This window comes from Crinia signifera, chromosome 1 (genome assembly GCF_055691185.1).
Source record: "Crinia signifera chromosome 1, ASM5569118v1, whole genome shotgun sequence".
NCBI classification, from domain to species: Eukaryota; Metazoa; Chordata; class Amphibia; order Anura; family Myobatrachidae; genus Crinia; species Crinia signifera.
The window spans coordinates 280,743,665-280,759,654 of record NC_139217.1 but is presented as its reverse complement, the minus strand read 5'-3'; the positions used below and the strand labels follow the sequence as shown (position 1 = coordinate 280,759,654).

The following is a 15,990-nucleotide window of genomic DNA, read 5'->3' as shown; positions in this document are numbered from 1 at the left end:
AAGTGAGTTCCATGAGGGGGGCTAGTAACAAAAAGGTATCACTTGCTTGGGATTTCCACTGCACAGGTACAATATGGGCTCTGCAAATGCAAGATGGCGCCCGAAAACCATTCCAGCAAACTCTTTGATAAAATGGCACTCCTTCCCTTCTGAAGCCTGCTGTCTGCCCAAATAGCGTTTTACAACCATATATGGGCTATTGCCATACTCAGGAGAAATTGTGTAACACATTTTGGGGTGCTTTTTCTACTATTGCCCTTTGTGGAAGTATAAAATTATGGGGTGAATCTACAAATTAATGGAAAAAATTACATTTTTCATTTTCACGTATCGATGCCTAACAATTTGACAAAACACCAGTGGGTCAAAGTACTCACTATACCCATAGAGGAGTTCCTTGAGGGGTGTAGTTTACAAAATGGTATCACTTGTTGGGGTTTTTGACTGCTCTGATACAACAGGGGTTCTGCAAATGCAACATGGCGCATGAAAACCATTCCAGCAAAATCTGTGCCAAAAACGCCAAATGGCGCACCTTCCCTTCTGAAGCCTGCTGTCTGCCCAAATAGCGTTTTACAACCATATATAGGGTATTGCCATACTCAGGAGAAATTGTGTAACAATTTTTGGGGTGCTTTTTCTACTATTGCCCTTTGTGGAAGTATAAAATTATGGGGTGAATCTACAAATTAATGGAAAAAATGACATTTTTCATTTTCACGTATCGATGCCTAACAATTTGACAAAACACCAGTGGGGTCAAAGTACTCACTATACCCATAGATGAGTTCCTTGAGGGGTGTAGTTTACAAAATGGTATCACTTGTTGGGGTTTTTGACTGCTCTGATACAACAGGGGTTCTGCAAATGCAACATGGCGCATGAAAACCATTCCAGCAAAATCTGCGCCAAAAGGCGCACCTTCCCTTCTGAAGCCTGCTGTCTGCCCAAATAGCGTTTTACAACCATATATGGGGTATTTCTAAAATCTGCAGAATCAGAGGATTATATTTTATATTTTGTCTCCTGGTTAACATATGTTATGTTACAGAATATAACTGATTAAACTTGAAATTCTGCCAAAAAAATGAAATTTTAAAATGTCACCTCCATGTTGCTTTAATTCCTGCGCAAAACCTAAAGGGTTACCACACTTCTAAAATGCTGTTTTGAATACTTTGAGGGGTGCAGCTTTTTAAATGAGGTGATTTATGGGGGTGTCTAACATACAGGCCCCTCAAAGCCACATCCATAGTGAACTGGTCCCTAAAATTTTGACATTTTGAAATTTTCTTGAAAATTTGAAAAATTGCTTCTATGTTTATAAGCCTCCTACCGTCCTAAAAATGTCAAAGGAAGTTTAAAAAATGATGCCAACATAAAGTAGACATATGGTAAATTCTAGTTATTAACTATTTTGTATGGTATGACTATCTATCTTACAAGCAGAAACCTTTATCTTTTGAAAATGGCAAATTTTTTCACATTTTTGCAAAATTTTGGTATTTTTTACAAATAAACACAGACTGTATGAACCAAAATTTACCACTAACTTGAAATACAATGTGTCACGAAAAAACAATCTCAAAATCAGTTGGATAAGTAAAAGCATTAGAAAGTTATTCCCACATAAATTGACACATGTCTGATTTGAAAAATAGGGCTGCGTCCTTTGGGCCCAAATAGGCCGCGTCCTTAAGGGGTTAACAAAATGGCCATAAGTCATTCTCTGCGATCTGTGCCAATGGATTCACAAAATTACTATTTTGTATCCACAAGGGTAGAATCTGTGAGATCCTGACAGTACATGGATCAAAGTTGTCTGTGATCAGCACAAGACAGCAGTATATGATGAGGATACCTTACTTACCATTTTTTATACATCCCTTCCCAACCTGCAAAAAGATCTTCAACAGCTTTGAGAGTTTCAATTTCAAAATGAATATTGATTAATTAGAAAGGTTAGCCTTTAATACAGCATCCCAGAAATGCAAACGCTAATTACTCATAACTTCCTTTTCTGGTGGCAGTCATATGAAATCATATTAGAGATATTGGGGTAGTATATTGTAGTCACAATGCTATCAAACCATATGATCAAGTGTAGTATTTTAAGGAGTACCCCTTTACAAGCATATCAGTAAAAGATTGCGATAATAACCACTGTGGGATGGGGGCCTTGTGGCGGTGACCAGTAATTTCATTAGGGAACTCCTTTGCATTGCACTAGCTTCTAGTATACCCTCTATTGCCAGGTTTAAATTGAAAGTCTTAAAAGGATATGCCGATAGGTGTTAAGGGTCTGTATGTTGTCTGACTAAAGGCCCATACACACTTGAAGATTTTCATTTCAAAAGACTTTGCCAAAATCTCTAAAAGATATATCTTTTACCAAAGTAGTGCATACACACTAAGCTACTTTCCCCAAAGAGCATGAGATTTTCAGGAGTGCTGAAAATCTTTCATTAGAAAAGCTATTTACATAATGGGCGGGTTTGAATTCCAAGGGTGGGAGCAGAGGCCACCAATGTAAAAAAAATATATATATATGAGGCGATAACGTATACATCGCTGGCCTGTGATGTATATTCTGTACATCGCTGGTCAGGGATGTATACGTTAGTGGATCCACTGGCCACCAATGTAAAAGAAACATGAGCCGGTAACGTATACATCACTGGCACAGGCCAGCGATGTATACGTTACCAGCGCCACTGCCCACTCATGTTAAGAAATGAGCCGCTAATGTATACAATGTTGGCGTGTCAGCGATGTATACGTTATCGGCTCATTTCATAACGTTGGTGGGCAGTGGAACTAGTAACGTTTTACGCCAGTGATGCATACGTTAGCGGCTCATTTTTTTTACATTGGTGGGCAGCGGATCCGCTAACATATACATCGCTGGCACAGGCCAGCGATCTATACGTTACTAGTGCCACGGTCCACCAATGTAAAAAAAACATAAGCCAGTAACGTATACATCGCTGGCCTGCACCAGCGATGTATACGTTACCAGCTTTTTTTTTTTTCCATTGGTGGCCAGTGGCACTAGTAACGTATAGATCGCTGGCCTGCACCAGTGATGTATATATTACTAGCTCTTTTTTTTAACATTGGTGGGCAGTGGTTTGCTGGTTAATACCAGCATAATACATAAACAACATTGGTGGCAGTGTACTCGCTTGTAATAGCTGCAGCAGCGCTTCTGCGCTTCTCCAGCAGCTTCTTCTATTGTGACTGAGGGGACGGGGGGACGGACGGACGGATGGAGCAGGGCGGGTGAGTATGACTGTGGGAGGCACTGGGGGTGGCAGCGGGGGAGTGCAGTAGCGCCTAGGCTACTTGGGCGGGACTCGGGAGCGCAGGTCAGAGGGAGGGAGCGGGGGAGGATACAATTGCCGCGGCAATTTAAAATCAGCAGGACGGGGACAGGGGGAGGGAGCAGGGGAATGGAGGCCGGCCCAGCAGAATGTCTTCTTTGGACCATCATCGCTCGCCGCATACACACTGAGCGATGATGGTTCCAAAAGAAGCCATGATCGCCAGGCATGCTGGTTTTACCAGCAGATTACCCACTTTGACAGCGATGATGCGGGAGCGCGCATCATCGCTAGTGGGTGATCTCTGCTCCATACACACTAGGCGATTTTCACCGGAAAATCGGCAAGTGTGTATGGGCCTTAGGCTGCTTTGGTAGATAAATTCCGAACTTAATTGAATGTGAAGTTTGACTGTGTCATCGGCTGATGGAGGTGGTATCAGCTTATAGTGCACTGTTGCGACCTAGGCCAGGAAGTGTTATGGTCTTTGTTATATAGCAGAATTGTTTGTGGGATGATGTGTTGGAGAATTTTCCAGAAGTTATCCCAATACAAATGTAAAGGAAATAATAAACCACCAGCACTATACAGTAAAAAAAATATATATAATATTTCCCACTTGGGGACTAAAAAAGGTAGAAAGTGTACTAAAAAATGAAGGCCCTTGGTGCTGGGTAGTAATGAGATTCAACATAGAGAAAGATCTTTATTTCAAGTTTATTCTTACAGGAACAATCGCTTTTAATCTATATCCTTATAAGTGTAATTGCCATAGGATCACCTCAATTCATCAAAAGAGTGAACACTTATAGCATACCTCCCAACTTCTGGCCGGAGGAAATAGGGACACTCGCGCGGCGAAGCGTATGCAAATGAAGGCGCGGCTTATGCTAATTAGCCGCAACCTCATTTTCATACGAGAATAGACGCTGTGCGCATGCGCACAGCGTCTATTCTACTAGATTGGGGGTCTCCCAACTGTCAGCCCCCCGCAGCGGGACAATGCCTGCCGCGGGTGGGACAGCGGGACAGTACCCGAAAATCGGGACTGTCCCTCTAAAATCGTGACAGTTGGGAGGTATGCTTATAGACAAAATATGTGCAGTGTTTACAAATAAAGATAATTATTTAAACACAAAGTGTCTGCACTCACAATTTAAATGCTGGTAACAGACATATACTGGCCCATTAATTTCACAACTGCACTGACCTAAAAGAGAAAAAAACTACAGCACATAACTATTTAAATTGGTCATATTAACCCCTGAAGGGCACATACCCAAAGTGCTCCAACAGGACAAAGGATGTTTTTATGAACATGGAGATGCGCTTAATCTTTATATGCATGTGATACATACAATTGCAAGTTAATATGAGGGTGTAAGAACAGCTATTAAACTTCTGCATACTTATGGAATGCTGCTATCAATGCTTTTACTAATAGATACTAGGGTGAAAGTTTACATCAACATAAAAAGATGGCTTTTATCTCTAAACTACAGTATATCTTACAGTTACACATTTCTTCCAATGGACTCATACCAGCTAATATAACTCTCAACTTTAAATGTGAACTTCCATTGAAATTAAGGTAAATTGAATGACAGATGAATGAACGGTACTTGTTTCCTAGAACGGCCACAATCGTGAGTGATCGTGGCTCTTAATTAAGGGACACGATCCTCACGATGTGGCCGATTTTTTACAATTTTTTCCCTTTGATTGACAGAAATCGGGTCAATCGGTCGGTCGCGACCAATTAAAATCGGCCGCGATGCGACCGACCGATTGACCCGATTTTTCCATAGACTTCAATGTTAAAAAATCTTTTAACATTGAAATCGGTCGGTCTTGTGCCATTATAATGGCACAAGATGAGATGGACTTGATTAAGTCCATCTCACATAGGGAAAAATGTTAAAAAAGGTGAAATGGGCCAATATGACCCATTTCACATTTTTTATGTGCCCGCCATGACCCCACGATAGACGTCAACCCGAAGCGTGGCGAGCGCAGCGAGCCCGCGAGGGGCGGCGGTGCGCGTCCTCCGACCTTTTCATTCCCCTACTATCCACTAGGGCGTGGAGTGAGAATAGAATAGTGTGGCGAGCGCAGCGAGCCACCGAGCCCGAAGCGTGGCGAGCGCAGCGAGCCCCGCGAGGGGACGCGTATACCTGTGAAGTTATACGCGTCCGCTCGCCACGCTTCGGGCTCGGTGGCTCGCTGCGCTCGCCACACTATTCTATTCTCACTCCACGCCCTAGTGGATAGTAGGGGAATGAAAAGGTCGGAGGACGCGCACCGCCGCCCCTCGCGGGCTCGCTGCGCTCGCCACGCTTCGGGTTGACGTCTATCGTGGGGTCTAGCCCACTTAGTAACATTTGGGGGGGCAATTGAAAATAATCATGTGAAAAAAAAAAAAAAATCGGGTGAAAAATCGGTCGGTCGGATCGGTCGCATCGCATGCGACCAAATCGCATGCGATGCGATCGATCCGATTTTTTATCTTACGACCACAACGATCTAAATCGTTGTGGCCGTGCTAGGAAACAAGTACCGAATGAACTGTGAGGAGTTTACAAACCAGAAACATTGTGGTATTGTAATGGGCATGCTTTTGGCAATGGCAAAGAGTGAGAGAGTTCAAAAGTTCAGCAGCTCAAATATCATGTTTGGCATAGTTAAAGCTCTCTCTGTGGTTGCCCAAACTAAAAACCAGACATTCCAGGAACCATCGACAGCAGTTCATGGAGTAAAGTAAATACATGGCAACAACTAAAACAGAGACTGATTATAATGGATCTTGTACAGTATCATGGGCCAGGTGTTAAAAGAACCACTGCTCCTGTAATAGCAGTATTATACATACAGTACCACCGCCCAGTAGTCTTTATGAAAGTCTGCATAAAGAAGCTACCTTCATGTTATTTGTGATGAAAGTAATATTTTAAAAATCCATGTCTTGCAAAGCATTCCCTGGACCGAAAATGAATAGTCTTAAGCTTTACAATAAAGCTGAGCATAGAGTAGCATAACTCCCAATATAACCCATTCCAGGGGGGACACGATGCTCTGTTCCTTGTCTTCCCATTTAATTTATGATTGCCTTCACTTGTATTAAACAGGTTAACTGATAAGAAAGGTGTTTCAACACAGGTGATGGTAATCATTAATAGGGAAGGCTAAGAATAGAGCATTCTGTCCCTCCTGGAGAGGGTCATGTTGTTAGGTATGCATAAGGGCGACTCCTCCGATGGGAAAAGTCGCCCACCCTTCCCAGATGGTAGGATTGCATGTGGTCCTTTTGCATACGACTCATCGCATCAGATCAGGTGAGACTTGCAGACTCAGTGCAATGTGCATGGGACAGTGCATTGCATCGACCTATTGTCAAATACATGTGATTTGGACATCTTCTAAGGGATTAATCGCAACAACTGCATAAAACGTAATTAATTTTCATGTATATCACCAAGTGTATGGACACCTTAACATTCTGTTTTTATATATGTAATGCACAGGACAACATCTCTTACCTCTTAAATAATTAAACACTATATTTAAAAACATTGCACCATGACATGTGCTTGCTTTTGGTAATTGGTTCCTGTTACAGGTTGAGCACCGTTAATCCGGCAATGTCGGTTCCAGCAAATTCAGATTACCAATTTTTCCAGATTATCAGTGCTATCGTCTGCATGTAGGGAGCCTCCCGCAGTGTAACCCATGCAGCTTTATTCCCCTCTCCAAAGCACCTCCGCATGCAGGGTGTACAAGCGACACCCCCAACCTCCCCCACAGCCGGACATATAGAGAGAGAGCGAGATTATATATATCAAGTGTCCTTAACTGTGATATGTAAACAGTAGAATTTCATGGATTTCAAATAATGAACATTTATATGTAAGAGGTTTACATTTTTTTCTGGATTAGGTTTGTAACTAAATAGGTCAGCTCATGGGCTCAGATGTGTCCACATACATCTAGCCTCCTTTTGCATCAACCAGCACTTCTGTAGCGTTAGCCATCTTTGTCGTGGCTTTTTCTGTTAAATAGCATCTTTTTTGAAAAATACTGTAGAGCGAATAGGACACATAAGCAGCTTCTGCTGATTAGAACAAGTAATGTGCAGGTTCAGATTAACTTGGTCCTTATCGCCAAATTATCGCAATGTCGTATTTTTCCGATTCACGGTCACGTGTTTTAGATAGTCAATAAGATCCCGATTTGAGATCCAAGTAAATCCGGTAAAACCAAACCCGCACATCAAACGATATGCAGAATGTCTATATTCAGTGTGTGACTGCGGCTGTATCTGCATAAGAAATGGAACGTTACAGTGTTTTCCAGAAAATAGAAAAAGTCGCCGCTTTGTATAACGTGATTTGTATTGCATTGCAGATAGATGTATGTGGACACATCTGTATGTAGGTAATAAACAAATAAAAATAATTTTATATATTAGTTATTGGATTATCATCATGTACCCTGAATATGTATGCTATATAAATAACTAATAATAAATAAATACACTTCACAGAGCATAAAGTAGTGAACATGGATGGTAGTGATGTTGATGCACAAAACTTACAATATTGTGACATACAGACCAAAGTTTCTTACCTGGTAATACGGAAAGTGGTGAAAGTGCCATAAGCTTTATGTATGAAGAGCCAGGGACAGAGAGGTCTACCTCCTTTTCCTGTTCTTCACCGGCTACTTCACTCTCATCCACTGGAATCACCTCCGGTCTGGCCTACAATCCAATAAAAGTTTGTTGATCATTTAAAAATAAAAAGGTTAAATGTTTCCAGAAATTAAGTGGAGCTATCCAATAAGGATGCTAGTATTGACAGCTGAATGTTAATGAACACACTAAACATGAACCAGACAATGGGCATATTATATGGGTAATTTCCTCAGGATGTTTTTATCCCAGCGCCTCGAATGCCAATGGACAGAAGACCGGCGTCGGAATCCCAACAAAACACTGAATCCTGACAGCCGGTATCCTGAACGTAAGTATCTGTGGGAGATTGCGGAAGGGAAGGTTAAGGTTAGGCTGCAGACCGGGGACAATAGTGTTAGGCTGAGGGCGCGGGAATCTTGGTTAGGGTGAGGCTGCAGATAGGGAATGATGATTAGGGTTTTGCAATGGGTGACAGGTTAGGGTTAGGCTGTGGGGAGGTATGGCTAGGGGTAGGGAGAAGGTAAGGATTACGCTAACCTTCCTTATGAAGAATTGTCAGGATTCTCACTGGCGGGATATCAGTGTCAGTATTCTGACCATTCGCATCCTCAATACTGGGATCACACTCGATTTACTCACATTAGGCAGAAGGATTTGGGGGATTGGCTGTATTATTTTTAGGTATGCAATCAGATTGAAGCATGGACTGAGCCTTTCATCAAACATCAGGACAGAATTAATTAGTGTTGGGCTACATACCTGAGGCACCCTTGGAGGTGTCCTAAGGCACCCGTGGATTCTACAGCACACAGTTTGGGAACTACTGGGTTAAGCAACCCTGTAGGACTGTGGGAAAAGCAGCAGTAGTGGATGCATACAGTCTACATATGCAAGGAAGGGCATTTAAAGTAAATAGATTACCATTATTGGGAAAGACGGACCAGTTACTATATGGAGCAATGAAGAATGTATAGGAATATACGACAACTGATCATTCGAGAAATACCCACAGCCCAAATAAATCTGTAATATTTTCCCTTTAGCAGTCTGCTATGCAATGGAAGAAACAAGGGTTTATCCAGACTTGATCGCTGCAGTGAATTTGCTTGGCAACCGATAATGAAACATCTGCGCATGTGTCTGGGCCATAGCATGCGTGAAACAGTTTTTTTCCTAGCTGCACGGCTGCTGTTTAGTTGACAGGAAATTGCCATTTGTGGTTGGTAACCATCCTTTCTTGAAAGTGTCAGGAAAAAAAAAACAGGCATGCCCAGGCGTTTTCAGGAAGGGCGTGTGACATCCGGCCTCGATCAGCCTGTGTCTTTTGCAGAGTTGTGAAGGGTCAGGGTTATGCACACAGTGGAAAAATGTATTGATGGAGAGTGAGTTGCGAATGGATTTGCAGCTGTGTGACAATTGGTGTATTTATGCAACCCAATCACACGCTTGCATCGGGCGGGATTACACTCTGACTGGCAGCAGCTATCTGATTGCAGGATGCTGCAATTTTGCACAGCAGCGAAACAGGTCTGAATAACCCCCAAAGTGTATATCATAGTGTTCCCACAAATTACTGTACATGATTATTGCTAGTTCTACTTCTAAAACTCAACAAACCAGTGCAATAAATTGACAGGTAGATTAGTCACTCCTAGTATAGTTGGGGCCCTTCATTTCACATAATAAAACAGTTGGCAGGTGACTATCAAGCTCTCCAATAACAATGGCTGTCTTTTGTCAATACCACAGAGCTCACTTCATTTAGCATAGAAGTCCAATAAAAAATAACGTTCTCAGATTGAGGCTACATCAGAACTAAGATGTGCACTTTTCCTGCAATAAAATAAGGAGTAACACCCACATGGGATAAGATAACATATAGCGCTCTTTCATGAATAGTACATGTAAAAGCTTCCCTGTATAAATGCTTAATAAACAAGTTATTTCCAAGTAGGGTATAGGCAGCTGCCATGTTAATGCCGTATATATGAAATATTTCATTACATCTTGCAGTGTTTCAAAATAATATTCCTTGTGCTTTAACTAGAAATATTTTGAATAGAACTATCATTTTTAGTAACACATTATTCCTTTCTGAATGTGTTTAGAAATTGCCAGGATTCTGAACCAATCTAAAGAATCCCAAGTCATTAACTTAATAAAAGCTAAAGGAAACAATATACATGAGTTCATTAAATAGAATGTGTCTCTATGAAACACGCACTATCTTTCTATTGAGGAAATGTCAAATTCATGCCTTGAACTAAGCAGCCACTGCCATAAGGAAACAGAAAACTAGTAGATCAGATTGCAGAGAGATGCTGGGTCTGATTCAGACTCACCCCCACCCGCAGTGTCGATGCTGCATGCAGCTGACTCAGGTTTAACGTAAACTTATGATTGAGTGGCACTGCACATTTCCCACCTGTCACCACTCAGATATGCAATACAGATGCATGGTGTGTGTAATTTAGTGGCCATACCTGGGAGGCAACTGAGGTAGGCGTATGTGGGCGCTTTACGTACATGGTGCATTTAGTCTGCACATTGTCTTACACAGGAGGCCATGTTCAGATGCAGAAACCACAAGCCTTGTGTGATTTCAATGGTATATATAAAGATGTACTGAAATGGATTTGAGCTGCCACAAGATGCTACAAGGGGTATCTCAGTATTCACTAAACCGGAGACATAAATAGCATAAAGATGCAGACAAGGTTGTTACAAAAGAACCCGCTGTACGTGACTCAGAATTAGCCCCATTATGTCTAATGAATATAGTGTTAATATATTCAGAAATGAAAGGGGCAAAGGTAGGATTTGAGATCCATATTTGCCTCTGTTTGCTGACAAAGCCAAAACACCATCTATTCATATGAACAAATAACAATGCAATGTCCGCACAAAGGAATCACAATGCCCTATTACATTTTCCTGGTCTTTAGAGACAAATCAGAACACAGTTTGGAAGCTATATAAAAATATGTCAAGATATTATTGTACTAAACATCAACACTCTACTTGGGCTGCAATCAGACAGCATTAAACCGGGTACCCATTGGCACTAGGAAAATGGCTTTCACACAGTATGTCAAACGTGATGGTACAGTATTTGACATGCAGTGCTAACTGACCAGAGGGTTGGCAGAGGATGCAAGTAAATAAAACAGGCAGCATACAAAAGGCCATTAGGTATGGTTCCATCTCCATAAACACTTGCATAACACAGTACATGTTAGAGGTTGGGAACGTGCGCACAGACATTCAATTGTGCTTTACCAGTCCATTCCGACATATTTTTAGGTTTAGTTTGATAGTTCTTAATAGACCATAGGAATATATATGTATATATATATATATATATATATATATATATATATATATATATATATATATATATATATATAGCATGTTGGGTGATTCCACGCATAAATATACAGCTGCTAATAAAGTGCATCATTGCAACTTATCTGGCAGTGAGCTTCGAGCATTAAAGAATCTCAGCACTGATAAAAGTATCACTATCCGCCCTGCCGACAAGGGGGGCGGTATAGTGATACAAGATATTGCAGACTATCGTACCGAAGTATTACGCCAGCTTAGTTGTGATTCAGTTTATCGTATGTTACGTAGAGACCCTACACTTGAATACCAAAGTGAATTGTTCAAATTGCTTGATCTTGCCTGCAGTGGTGGCCTGATTGATAAAAAGTGTTGTGCTGCACTAAAAGTACTATGCCCTATTGTGCCAGTGTTATATACACTTCCTAAAATTCATAAGTGCTTACAAAACCCCCCTGGTCGACCGATTATTTCGGCCAGGGGGAGTTTATACCAACCTGTTTCGCAGCTGTTGGATATGCTGGTACAACCACACATTATGGCACAACCTACCCATCTTAAAGATACAACAACATTTTTGACAAAATTAGAAGCTGTGGGTGAAGTGTCTCCTGGCACTGTACTTTGTGTCATGGATGTCACAAGCCTTTACACTTCTATCCCGCACTCCGGTGGCTTGGTGGCTATGAGGGAGTTTCTGTGTGAAAAGGTCACGAACTTTGGATTTGATATTGATTTATTTTTGACCCTGTTGGAACTGATCTTGACCCGTAACTATTTTGTATTTGATAACAAAATATACCTGCAGACATCCGGATGTGCAATGGGAGCGGCGGTCTCGCCGTCCTATGCTAATATATACATGTTTGGTTTAGAACAAAAAATGTTCTTTGAGCACAGACTGAGCAAGCATATCCGGATGTTCTGCAGGTATATAGATGACCTGTTCATGTTGTGGGAGGGAGGTCTAGATTCTTTTGAGGTGATGATGCAAGAGATCAATGCTTTAGATACGCCCATTAAATTTACTTTTAAATGTAGTACAAGTGAGATTGCGTATTTAGATGTCCTAGTACAACTGACTAATGGACATATCTCTACTAACATCTTTTCTAAAAGCACAGACAGGAACACCCTGCTTATGGCTAATAGCCATCATCCCCCCTCTCTCAAGAAAGGGCTTCCCTTTTCACAAATGGTACGAGTGGCCAGGATCTGTAGTGACTGGTCCACACTGCCAGGTGAATTGGGCAAGGTCATACATAAATTTCATGAACGTGGGTATGCTCTAAAGGATTTAGAGCTATCCAAAAGTAGGGTGTTGAATTTAGAAAGATCTAATCTTTTAAAACCTACAATTAAGAAAAATGAGTCTGTTTTTCCCTTAGTGACTAACTTTGACACTTCAAGCCCCGTCATACCCATCGCCACAAGAGCCCTGTGGCCAGTCCTGTCTTCCGACAAGAGTTTGAGCTGCTTCCAGAAATTGAGACCCTTACCATGTTACCGGAGGGGTAAAAACCTCCGGGATTTACTTGTACATTCGGACATCAGCGAATTCAAATGCACGCCTAATGTGGCAGTGAAAAAACCAGGCTGTTATAGGTGTCCTAAATGTGTCACTTGCGGCTATTTGATAGCTAGTGATACATTTAAACACCCACATAGTGCTCTTAAATATAAAATCAGGCATGTTTTGTCTTGTGAATCTCGCTTCGTTGTATATATTATTATTTGTCCTTGTGGCTATTATTATGTTGGTAAAACATCTCGGAAGTTTAAAGAGCGTATGGCCCTACACCGCTCAGCCATTAATGCGGCATTGAATGGCAAAAGCAATGATCAACCAGTAGCGATACATTTTAAGATTCATGGCCATCCGATATGCTCACTCAAATACCAAATAATCGATCACATCCCTGATAGTATCAGGGGTGGGGATCGTAATAAGAAGTTGCTCCGTCTGGAGGCCGCTTGGATCCACAGGCTAGATACTGTGACGCCCAGGGGTCTCAACGAGCGCATTGCATGGAATACTCTTATGTAATGCTTCTGGTAATTATCCAATATGCGACATGTATGTTTCATGATCTGATATGATTACAATGATTTTTTGTACTGCTGCTATTTTATTATTCTTTTAAAATTTATGTTTTTGTATTTTTTGTATATGTTTCCATGTATCCTTTTTGTAATGTATTTTTACACTTCTGTATGTATACCTATGTGGCTGACTCCATTGCTTGTTAACGTGCGCTGTCCGCGCTGTAGTCACTGGAGACGCTGTGGCTGCCTAGCAACGTGTTTGGATGAGACGCTGTGACGTCATCCAGGTGCACGTTGCACAGGTGCCAGCGATTCTCGTGATGAAGGCGCGGGTGGGCGGCGGATACAGCGTGGAGGACGCTATATAAGGTAAGTTATGTGGTGCTTGTATGTGTGTCTACTACTCCTGACGACGGGGATACGTTCCTCGAAACGTTGAGAAAATAAAGAAATTCTTTAAGAAAGTCCTGTCAGTGCCGTGCTTGGGGGCATCGAGAAGATTGATGGTCCCTACCTGCTGTTTTATATATATATATATATATATATATATATATATATATAATATATGTATTATTATATTAGGAGGTGCACCCAGGAATATTGTTACAGATACAAATTCAAAAGAAGAAAGAAAAGATATTCCTAGTTGAGGCACTTACTGAAATGATATTGATTTCATATCATATACACCAACAAAAGATTTTATTAAAATTTTACTTTTATTAATTGTACCTATAAAATTGCTGAAAGCCAGCGAAGTATAAACAAAAATGTGCAAAAATATGGAAAAAATAATGAATAAATGTGATTAAAAAGATTGTGCACTGTGATAATATTTTGTTACATTGCTAATCTATCCTCAATAATTCTCTGGTACCACCACAATGGGTCTGTCTATTAACCAAAAATTGAATCTAATATCAAGTCAGCACCAAATTAATGAGGATTGTAGCACACTGTAAATAGGGTTACCTATGTTCAGAAATTGGAACAATATTTACGTTACTGATAAATATACTCAGTTCCCAATAGTCATATTGAGTGACTCAGATGTCCCCTGGATTACAGTGTGTGTAGCATATATATATTGAAGGAGATTTAAACACTGCAACCTTGTTTCAAGTTCAGATTGTAATATTGGGTTACATAGTATCTATAACCCAAAGATGTTTACACTTAATAGTAAGATGTAGAGCTGTGTACACATGGGGGTGATATATTGCTGAGCAATATATTGCTCAGTGTCTCCTTTTCATCAGCGACCAGAGATGGTCGCAGATGAAAGGGAACCTCGGCCGGGGGAGCCGCAGAGGGAATCAACCAGCGATCATAAGGGGGCTACAAACAGGAGCGCGCACCAGGCGATTTATCGCCGATGCACACTCCAATCACTGGCAATATGGTCGCTCAGCGACCATATTGCCAGCGATTATAGTCCGTGTGTACACACCTTAAGTATGATTTCAATTAGACAATTCTTTCAAAGTGCTTATGATAGCATACATCCATTGCTTTTGCAATCTCCCACACATATTGATGTTATAAAGTGACTCCTTTTAATCATATGATGTTGGGCTATTCGGCCATACAATTCACCATGTCTGCCAATGTGTTACCCCTACTACCATAGAAATGTGTATCTCTATGCTGCTCAATTGATTCGGCAGGACACACCGCCGTATATGACAATCACTAAAACGGGAGTGCTCTTCTAATATACAAAGTAAGGGGCGCCTCCCCAGTGTATAGGTCAGTGAATTAATTATCTATGTTCACTTAATATGATCACCGCCTATCAGGCAGCGCTTATTTTAAACTGGTAATCTGTCTGGCTATGCAAATTGCCGTATACCAGTATTAGCACTCACTAACATTAGCACTCATATTAATGAAAATAGTTGTGAGCGCTCCACCGCTGTATATAGCAATCACTAAGAGTAGTGCTGTTATAGTCTACAAAATGATATACAGATTGGAGAGCGCCTTCCCCGTGTGCAGGTCAGTGAGTTAGTTCACTATGTTCACTTAATGTGACCACCGCCTGTCAGTTAATACTTGTATCGGGCAGCGCTAGTTGTATACTGGTAATCTATCCGGCTGTACAACTAGCCGTATGCCAGTATTAGCGCTCTTGTTAGTCTGGATAATGGGCGCTCCACCAGTGTGCTAATTAGTGGGTAATTATCTCTTCCCACTTTATATAATTTATGTATAGGTCACCGTATATATCAATGTTGGCACTCGCCAACATTAGCACTTATATCAATATGTAAATTAGTGAGCGCTCCAACCAGTGTGCTAATTGGTAAGTGATTGTCTGTTCCCACTTTGTATCAAATACTCTAACAAATAGCAGCAATAGTTATGCCGGGTTATCTTGTATAGTTCTCTAGTCTGCCCGATAGTACACCTTATGAGAGCAGATCATAGAGGGGTATACAACTGTTTATTGTTTATCAATACATGTAAATAGGTAATTGTGCATCAATTTTAACAACAGTTGCAGAGGACAAGGTGATGTTCTAGTATTGGTTAATGCTTAGCCAGTACTGCAATATACTGTAAAGCGTGACTCTATCTATGGTTAAT

At 41.1% G+C, this 15,990-nt stretch overlaps 1 protein-coding gene across 1 annotated transcript in view; it reads right to left on the bottom strand.

The window, feature by feature from the left end:
- FOCAD (focadhesin) overlaps positions 1-15,990 on the bottom strand; it is a 253,346-nt gene that overhangs the window by 66,333 nt on the left and 171,023 nt on the right. The window contains exon 19 of the mRNA XM_083184719.1: positions 7,947-8,079. Within this exon, the coding sequence (XP_083040845.1) occupies positions 7,947-8,079 (133 nt within the window). The remainder of the gene's footprint in view (positions 1-7,946; positions 8,080-15,990) is intronic.